We start from the raw sequence: 10,453 nt of genomic DNA on the forward strand, positions 1-10,453 counted from the left end.
TACTTTTCAGATTTATGTCCTGTGAAAACCTCGTATCTCCAGATTGGCTGATTCTGACTGTTTTTTTCTGATGAACTGAAGGACTGAGGAGTTCCTTCACGGGTTACTTTTAAAGCTAAATAAACTACTTAAAGATCCAGTTTGTAGGCTTTTGAGGGATCTACTGACAGAAATGTGATATAATGTTCATAGTTCTGTTTTCTATAGTATATAATGATTTGAAAATAATAATATATATATTTTCAACCTTAGAATAAGATCTTTGTATCTACAGAGGGACCAGGTCCTCTTCCTGTCCACTGTGTTGCACTGCCATGTCTTACAGTAGCCCTGAAGGGACAAACTGAACACTGGATCCAGAGAGAGCTTTTCACAATTTTTATGTTTCCATGTCCCATCATATGGGAGGGTGAGGTGAGGTGTGTCCAACTGGTTGCAATCTGTTCTCTCACCACTAGGTGTCACTACTTCCTGCATACTGGACCTTTAAACACCTTCTTGGATTGGCTGGAAAATGCATGATCACAAAGCTGAAAATCTCACCATAATGACTATTTCAACTTTTGATACCTTCAGTAAATTTCCCTTACAATACTTTTATACTTTTACTTAAAGTTTTCAATACAGGACTTTTACTTGAAGTGGAGTACTTTCACAATGTGGTATTAATACTCAAGTAAAGGATGTGAATACTTCTTCCACCCTGCCCATCACTCCATGTGACTAAATTAAATATTTAAATGACTTTGAATCCATTCATTGTTGTACCAGCTGTAAATCACAGTGACACGCACCTCTTTTAGCTGAGCCACCTCTTTGCTTTCCACACTTCTCTGAACATTGTTGGTTATGGCCTTCACTCTTGAACTGGAAGGTTTAGATGCTGTTTAGGACTTTGTTAGCATTCATATACATGCAAAGATTTATCTTCTTGTTGAGGTTGCTGAAGGAGAGATGTTGACGATCATGAGGGTTTTGGCGTTTCCACCCAGAGAGTCCTGCATCACCTGAGAGACGTGCAACGCACCAATCACATCACGACAACACATCAGAAATCACAAGCAGCATGTTGGTCATTGCTGCAACTGCTTTTTATCATTACCTGAGTCAACTTGCTGTTCCTGTTTGGTACATGGGGCAGTTCAGCAGACAAGGCTGAGATCACATCACCCAGAGCACTCAGAGACTTGTTAATGGAGTTGGCCTCCTGCAGAGAGGAAGTAAACCGGCTGTGAGGAAACAACTGATGCTGCTCGATCACCCGAAACAAAACATAACCTATGAACAAACCTTTAGCTGGTGGTCTTTGGTACCAGTCTTAGCTGCTGTCTCGCTGCCTGCCGGGTCCACGAGGCTCAGCTTCCCGGTGCTCACGCTGCCATTGGTCAGATTCCTGCTCTCCACCATGATGCCGACAATGAGGTGTGAGCGGTTGGGAACTCTCCATCTTCATCTCTTGGGCAACATTCACCACAAAATGAGTAGAAGGCAACACGCACACACACCATGCTTTGTCTCTTTCGTGGTGCAGGGAATCAAATCCCCTTACAAAAAAATCAAACTAAAAAGTTAACTCCAGCACACTCTTATCACCTCTGCATATATTTATAAGACACAAGTCTACAATATACACATGCCCCACATTTATATGAGAGCATGTGTATATTGAACCTATAGTTAGAGGACTACGTCCACCTCAGATGTGGATTATCAGGGCTGTATTATTTAAGCACTGTGCCACATCATGATCGATACGTCTTGAGGAAAAGTTCCCTGCGACTGAAACGTCAAACCTTTTGTTAATAAATCAGCACAGAGGTGATAAGTGTGTGCAGAAACTGGCTTTTTTCTTTGGAATTGAACACTTACCACAAAAATCTGTGTGATTTTCCAGAGGCCACAGTGATATTTTCAAATACTAAATCATCCAATTAAGAATCATATAAAACAGAAACAAAGCGGTAAATCCTCAAAACAATTATTATATTTCAGATGAGCGACTAATCAATTAGTCATTTTTTGGTTCTTGTTGAGTTGTTTATGATTAAAGGTGAAAAGGTGTATAACTATAAATAAAAATATCAATAAAAAATGTGATAAAACGACTGTCCTTTATTCTTTTGTGCCATCCTTCCCTCCACAGTACTTGAAAGAATCTAGGTGTGAGTTTTCCACACATTTCTCAGTGTCCACTGTCATTAAACTGTATTTGTAATCAGTATTAATATTGTTGTGGTTCTCAGAGGCTCACGCTCCCTGTTTGCTGTGTCCTGTAGGGACTCTGAGGATCTGTGTGCATCTATAAAACAATGTTGCTCCTCTTCCTCCAGTGTACTGATTCAGTTTTGCTGTTCTGCCACTCAGCGCTCAGTCCAGTAATGATGTACCTAGCTGCCGCCCCGTCACACCGGTTGTGACTAACACGATTAATCCAAACCATTTAGCAGGGCCCTGTTTGAACTGGGCGGCATGGCACGGTATAGAGAACTCACTGGTGGCAGAGATTTGTCGGTTGGTGCAGGCCTGCTGGAACAGAGCATAGAGCTCCTGGGCACTGGAAGCCTCCTTTGTCTCTGCTCCTTGTGCGAACACAACCCCCTTTCTGTTCCTCTTGATCTCCACCCGCCTGGCCTGGCCGTGGGACTGGGACTGTGCATGGGCCTCTCCAGCCAGACTCACAAAGAGGTCCTGCAGCCTGTCGTTGTACAGCTCCAGCATATAGGTTGAAACCTGAAGAAAAAGGATGAGGAAGGAGAAAGGAGGAGAAAGGGAGGCAAGGAAAGATGTGTGGTTCCTATCTCACAGATAAGATATACGTCTGTTACCTTGAAGTCAAATTGGGTGCTGTTCTCCCGTATGATATCAAAAATGGCATTAAAAGATCTCGGCATGATCCCGGGGTTCTTCTGTTCCTTGTCCCCGACCATGGTGAAGGTCTTCCCTGAGCCCGTCTGGCCATACGAAAAGATGCAGACGTTGTAGCCGTCGATAGCCGACTGGATCAGCCTGTAGAGATCGTGATTGCAGATGTGGCTGAAGTAGCTGTACGTACCATGTCAACGCTTCGGAGCGGAACCTATAAATTAAGTAACTGTAATTGTAATTTTATCAATCCCACTCAAGACTGTCCTGCAACAGTGCAGCCATGGGAATGACTGCAAAGTAAAGTATATCAATTCATCTTAACTGATGCATTTCAGGTATCTTTCATATACACATTCATGTAAATAAAATTTAGATTGTTGTTAGATTGTTTAGTGTATTATGGATATAACATGACAATACAGTGGAATCTAATATTACTTGTCAAATGTTTGTCAATAAATAATTTTGTCAATGTTTGAATAACTCATAATGACAGGGGAACAATTACAACTGTTGCAGTGTTTTAACAAGGTAAGGGGCAGTGGACATGCTTGTGAACATGAAGAGAGCAGTGAATTTGATTGTGCAACTTAAGGACTTCATTCATTTTTTTCAGAAACAAAATACGGGCTGGGTCCAGCCACATTCCCCTCATTATTTTCATGCAAAGCACGAAAATGCCTGAACATGGATGGGGTGTTGTTGTTGTTGTACCCCAATTCTTTAGCACGCAATAAACACTTCGCCTTGGATTAAAAGAAAAGACAATGAATAATACAGAACATTGCATAACAAACATACAACACATGTAATAATGTTACTGAACGTGTACTTTTTTTTATTGGGAGAGATCAGGTCAAAATGTTTCCACACGGGGAAAACTTTCTCTTTCTCACAGGCTCCATCAAAATAAGCAGCAGTATAAGAAAATGCACCTCTGTGTCACACACAAACCAACAAATCGCCAACACTAACCCACGAAGTGTGAGCGGATCCATTGCGGTATATGTATATATATGTTCATAAATCGCGCAGACAGTCGAACCGATTCCTGAACCAGCGAGGCTTCGAACGTCATCTGTGACGTCACTCGCCGTAAACGACACAAGCGTCGATACGTGCTTGACTAAACACTTCCGGGATTTGTGGACACACACTCCGAAGCGTCGGCACGGTAGGATCCATCACTACTTTTTACAATGGGAGAAAATTACTATTGAGCAGATTTAAGTTCACGTTATTGTTGGTTCGGACCTGCAACTCAGCTCAGGTTTCTCATGCGGCCCCTTGTAAAAATGAATTGCCCATTCCTGCCTAACCGCTAGCCTTAGCGGCTCAGTGACATCAGTTTAACTAGACCGATTAGCATTAGCTAACACTAACGCTAGCGTTAGCGAACTGATGTTAGCGTTAGCGGCGGCCAGCGTTAGCTAGCGGTAGGTGGATTTTTGGTTTGGAAGCGCTAGCTAACTGGTGTGTTGAACTTAATCTTACCTCGACCGTTACCGCTTACCGGTAGAGTTAACTAGTCAGTTAGCTAACGCTATCGGCTACCGGTACCGGCGTTAACTTTTTTTAAATTTGATTGCTTGCTCGAGTTACTTCGTTGTCAGGCTGAAATGCAGCTGACTCAGTTTCTCAGTAGTTTTTCCAGACCGTCCGCAGCTTCACAGCGACTTGACAGGGACCGTATCCTCCCGTTTGTTGACGTTACCTCGACCGGTAGCAGAAACTTTAGCTGTTAGCTCGGCAGCTAACGTTAGCCGGCACCGGCGTTAACTTTTCTCCTAACGTCTCCTAATGTAACTGGAATATTTGAAGTAAAAGACTCATAAATGAATAAAACCAGTAATCAAGCAAAAACAAAAACTAATAGCTTAACAGCTTTTGGTCACTGGTGGTAAAAAGGCTGCTGAATGCACATAATGTGAAAATACGTAAATCGTCATTTTTTGGCTGCAGTGGACATATTTATGTTCCGTTTGCTAAAGGGCTTTCTCCAGTTTTGATGCAATCCAGAGCCACCTGAGAGACCTGGTAGTCCCTCACTGTTTCTTGTAGTAAAGACAAACTTGACTCATATTCATCTAACCTGAAAAGTAGAAAAAAAATTATTTGGATGATTATTATAATCAGACAATAAAAAGAATGAAAACAATATGAAACTGTTTCTGTGATCTCTAACCCCTCTTGGTCTGTGGTCTTGTCCTCTCTGCCACTAGTGTCCTCTTTGGCCTTCTGTAGACGGTCCAGTTTGTCTCTGGCTTCGACCAGTGCGAGCCGATTCTCCTCAGTCATCTGGTCCAAAAGAGCTCTGGTCTCAGCCACTGCGCTGCAGACTGCATGAGCCTGGGCAACAAAACAAAGCACCAACACAGAAAAGTCATAAAGGAGGGTGATGTCTGTGTTTCCTGCCACCAGCAGAACAGGGATTGTCACACAGAATCGTTTGATGCACGTGTATTGAGCTGTTTGTTCACACGTAGTTTAGTAGTTGAGACGCACCTTGTGAATGACAGCAGGAAGCAGGACGCTGCAGGGAGGCTGAGGGATGGGAGGGACGGCTGCCTCCAGCAGCTCGGTGATCTCTCTCTCCCTCCGATACAGGCTCTCTTTCAGCTCCTCCAGACGGGCTTTAGCCCCCTCCAGTGGCTGATCTGACTCACTGCAGGCCTGCAGACAGAACAACCTTAAAGGGTCAGTCCACTCAACTTGCTTTTACCTGCTGATGTTTGAGATGTCCACTCCTGAAACCTCTGTTACGTACACATGCATGAACGTTAATGTAATTCAAACATGTTAAATGTGGTAATATCAGATCCATCCCAGTCTTTTATAGTTCCTCAAGCTCAGAAGATTTTTGTGGGATTCTTTGTTTGTTTGATCATGCACCTCAGCAGCACACTGCTATGGTAACTGTTTCCAACTCACCACAGTCTGTTGTTGTGCTGAAAGCTCTTTGTCCTCTGAGCTTTCACTTTCCTCGGCACCTTCCTGCTGCTCCTGTGATGACACAATCAACATTTCTTGGACCTTTCCCACTTCCTGTCTGGCCATCTGCAGCTCCCGTAGTGCTGTTCAGAGTCACAGGGCATCAATGATGGCGTTATATGCAAAGGTCAGTGGTGTTACAGGCGTGCGTATCCGTGCGTACATGTTGACTCACTGGAGGCCTGGTGGCTGTGCAGGACGTCCAGCCTGTTGGAGAACAGTTCCAGCATTTTGCTCTGAAAGAAAAACAGGAACAAAATTGGTCCAATAATAAATGATGACATAAAAAAAAGTTGCCTGTTATATTTAAATGTGGCCACAAGGGTGCGATACAGTTAAGAGGACAACAAAAGAGTTGACGCCTGCCAGATTCCTTCCCAACCTTTTCTCTGTGCCACTGCAGGGCCTCCTCTTCACTCCTCCTCCTCTCAGCCTGCTGCTCCTCCTGCAGCTGCTCGCTCTGGGCAGTCAAAGCCTGCAGCAAACAGGACCAGGCAAGGAGAGGAATACGTGCATAAATACATAAAGCTGCTTAATCTCTCAACAATATGGTCTGCAGCATGTAGCCAACACGCCTGATGAACTAAATCAAAAGCTTGAATGGAGATCAGAGAGTGTGGCTGTGAGGTTGAACCAGCAGGAGTTGCAGGGGGAAAAGCCAGCTGTTAAGAGATGGCACTGAGGGAGAGATGGGCTGACTAATGAAGATCACTGACCGCCACTCTGCTCTCCCAGTCAGCGTTCTTCTTCTCCACCTTCTCCTGGTAGAGGTCCAGGATTCTCCTCAGAGTGTTCAGCCTGTTCTGGTAATGAGATCTGATCCTCTGCACAGTCCACTCCTGACCACACAATAGGACGTGTTAGGACTCGCCCTTTCTCACACATAAACATGCACACGCGCATCCTCACCTGGTTCTCTCGTGCCGTGACTTGAAAGTTCTCCTCCAGCTCCTGCACCATTTCCAGGTGTCGTCTCTTCATTGCCTCCATGTCCTCAGTTATCTGATTTGGCGTGACACAAAAACACTCACACACACAAAGCAGCAGCCTGGCAGCTTATTGTGATCAAATGCCTCGCAGGGTCACACCAGCAGCATCAGGGCAGCCACGTGAGCGCGAGGAAGAACCCAGCGCAGCGTGTGACAGTGTCTTCATTGTGTGTCTGCATGTTTTCTCGCTGAACAACTGGACACAAACTATTTATTTACTCTATCTATAAAATCTTTATCTGCTCTGACCCTGTTAGTTGCAGGATACAAAGACTGATTCTGTTATGAATAAAAAGTGTTCTGTGATGCTGCTCATTATTTTACCTGATTGACGCACAGTTCAGCTGACACATAGGGGATATAGATCTTGAGATCTTGTGACCTTCCAGCTTCTGTCACCTGACCTGCATCGCTGCCTTCAGACAGCTGAGATCCTGATGAGTCTGCAGAAATAACATGCTGTTCAGAGCCGGCACGCTGTCCAAGTGGTAGTTAGAAGTAATCTCAGCCTCAGATTGTGTATACCTGCATCTTTAAACCTCCTCATCATCCCTCTCCAGCAGCACCCCACCCTCCCCTCCACACACACACACACACACACACACACACACACACGTACATCTTCACACACCTCTGTTGACCTCTTGTCTGGGTTTTTTTGTGCGATCTGCACCGATCCAGCGTCTGAACGCAGCCCACCTCTTCGTCCACAGAGGTTTGTGATGAAGGACAGCTTGAACAAAAAAGCAAATGTTGGAAACAGCTTGACGAGCGCAGTGAAAGAGAGAAGCCAAAGAGGGAAGAGAAGATAACAGCAAGTCTCAGATGACGTGCTGCTCAGTTGCCTAATGAGTTTGCAATGTCATGAATGTGCTACGTAATTAAGAGTAAACCACACACCCATTCATCAGAAACAGTTGCCACTTAAATCATCATAAACATATTTATATGTGGGGTTCAGAGATGAAGGCATGTCAAACTCTTTTAGTTTATTAAGAGTTTTATTGATAAGTTGCTCCTCCAGATCTGTGTTTGTGTGTGTGTTTGTGCTCAATTAAGGTCTGATTTTAACATCTCAAACGTGAACAGACAGTCCAATCATATAACTGGATAAAGTCACAAACACGTTCTCTCCCATGTCAGTTTTCCAGTTTATAATACATTAATCATTTTATTTCAGTTGCGTTCAGTCTTAGAAGAAAACACATAGATCTGAAAGCATTTACATTTAATTTATTTATTAGATTTAAAACATGTTTTACATCTTTCTGATGAGTGGTTAGCATGCAGTTTATTGTGTATTTACATTTGTGAATATTACACTCCAAACATGGATCACTGTGCTAATTTTCTACTCAACTAATTAGTCCCTGTTTATTTTCATTTTCAGATGAATCCATTCAGTCTTATTGAAAATATTGACACATTGCAGAAGATGACCCCTCGTTCCCACCCTCTCCCCTCTTTGTTTCCTCATACAGGAATGTGGGCGTGCCGTCAGGTTGTTATTTTCCTCCCAGAAACACCTTTTAGTGGAGAAACAGAAATCATGTCAGGAATTTCAGGGAAAAGTTGGCAGCATGAAAAGCACTCAGGTTATCTGCTGTCTGAGCTTGAAAGCAGGCAGAGGGCGAACCTGAAGGATTTATGTGTGTATGTGTGTGTGTGTGTGTGTGTGTGTGTGTGTGTGTGTTGGGGGGGTCTACTGGTCTGACCTCCTGTGCCATCCTCGTACTGGTCAAACTGTGTGTTGTGAATTATTGGACAAGGCCTCTCATCCTTCAGCTCTGGTACACTTCCGGGCAAATCCTGCAGCACCTGCGCTGCCACTGGGACCCGTCCAGGCCGCAAGGACGCCACAGGGTCCTCAGGGCAGGTCGACCTGTTAGTTGTCTCCCACGCGCCTGAGAAAAATTCAACATGCAGACGGTCGTATATGCAGTACAGACAAGGAAATGCAGGACAGGGTAAGTCCAGGATTCCAAACAAAAGACAAACTATCTCTGCATGCAGGTTTAAAATAGCACAGAGCGTGGATGGACGTGGATGAAATGGTAAAAAGAAGCTGCAGCAGGAGAGCAGTAGCTTTCAGGTAATGAAACATCTGGGCAGAAGATGGTGGAGCTTACAGTGACATAATGCAGGCACGAGGCCAGGCTTTATATATCTTAGAGGATTCCACAGACTTCTGCATGCACGCCATGTGAATACACATGCACACATGCAAGACTGGAAAACCACACAGAACGCCTCTGCAACATAAAGTGACACCAGCTGCTCTGCTACGCTAAAGAGAAGTGTGCATATGGAGGTCTATTAGCATGTGTGCTTGCAAGTGTGGATGTAGTGGACCCGACTGGCCTTTGTGTCCAGATCTCCAGCCAGACCCTGCCAGGAACAGTGTGTTATGTTTGCTCTGATACACTGACTGCTCCGCTGCTTCACAACGGAGGCAGCCAAGCAGCTGAAATATTTAAGCCTCGTCTACGTTCACCTGTTTATCACACAGAGCTGCTTCTACAACCTATAATCTGACACAGAAATGAACATAAGGATGCCATTTCCACCATAAGCTGTTTTAACTGTGCAGGTGTTTGTTGTTGGTGGTGTGTTTTATACTCACGTTGCTTCCCTGCAGGAGCCACAGAGTGATGCCTCCCGACTTTCTTTCCCAGGAAGGTCAGCGAGTAAGATCCGCTCTCAGCTCCAGAGGAGTTCATATACATCGTGTATGTGACTGTGTGTTGGCTGCTGCTGCTGTTCTTATGTTTGGTCTTTGTGGCACATGCACCTGGAACAAAATCTGCAGAGAAATTAAGGCTAAAATTACCACAAAGATCCTGGAAAGATGAAATGTTTTAATTAACGTGGAACTGAAAATCCCCAAATATTTCAATCTCTGTTATGAACTCTGGTTCAACCCTCAAACTATTTGCAGATGTCAAACAGCTCACACAGCAGATTCACTCCGAGTGTAATCCTTTTGTCAGCCTCTCCAAGACACGATAAGCTACAAGCTTCTCAACAGGAAAAACTGAAAATACCAGAGTTTGAGTGTCTCTCTTTTGTTTGTTAAATTGCCTGATTTCACGGTGCTGTATGGGAACAAATCTCACATCTCACTGGGTGACATTGGCACAGTGCCAGTTCTTTTACTAAAGAAAGTGATTTGAAATGACTGAAAAGTGGAATTTATGAATTAAAAAATGAGCTAAGCTACCAGAGGACTCATCAATCCACAACATACACATGAATTAATCAGAAAAGATTCACTTTCAAGGGAGAGAATACATGACAAAACTGAATAAGAAGAATTTAAAAAAAGCCTTGATGATCTGAGGACTACCTGGTCTGGGAGCAGGTCCGATCCCTCCAGTGTGATTCAGGGCAGTTTGTGTGCTGTTATGCTGACCAGGAGCGCAGGGACGCGTCGATCCTGATCTCTAAGGGGAACCAAACTCTCAACAGTCTTTAAATATTAAACCAGCAGAGATGGAGTTTCACCAGGTACTGGCTTAAACCCACAGAGCTCGCTGGTAAAAAGATGCCCCAAACAGTCCTCAGGTTTCCTGTGTGTAAGATAGAGATTGTAACTAGATGCTATCTCA

General features: G+C 44.1%; 1 protein-coding gene across 1 annotated transcript; it reads right to left on the bottom strand.

The window, feature by feature from the left end:
• Window positions 1–464: 464 nt before the first annotated feature.
• On the bottom strand, window positions 465–9,596 carry kifl (kinesin family-like). Its single transcript, XM_076730565.1, is given in 18 exon segments — window positions 465–507; window positions 769–1,007; window positions 1,103–1,207; window positions 1,291–1,431; window positions 1,433–1,455; window positions 2,493–2,730; window positions 2,826–3,006; window positions 5,051–5,214; window positions 5,371–5,517; window positions 5,800–5,939; window positions 6,032–6,092; window positions 6,239–6,331; window positions 6,573–6,695; window positions 6,766–6,858; window positions 7,170–7,288; window positions 7,477–7,578; window positions 8,561–8,749; window positions 9,469–9,596. Coding segments are annotated over 18 exon segments (2,304 nt in total). The 5' UTR covers window positions 9,572–9,596.
• Window positions 9,597–10,453: the final 857 nt, after the last annotated feature.

The sequence above is a fragment of the Chaetodon auriga genome, chromosome 5 (assembly GCF_051107435.1).
Source record: "Chaetodon auriga isolate fChaAug3 chromosome 5, fChaAug3.hap1, whole genome shotgun sequence".
Taxonomy (NCBI): domain Eukaryota; kingdom Metazoa; phylum Chordata; class Actinopteri; order Chaetodontiformes; family Chaetodontidae; genus Chaetodon; species Chaetodon auriga.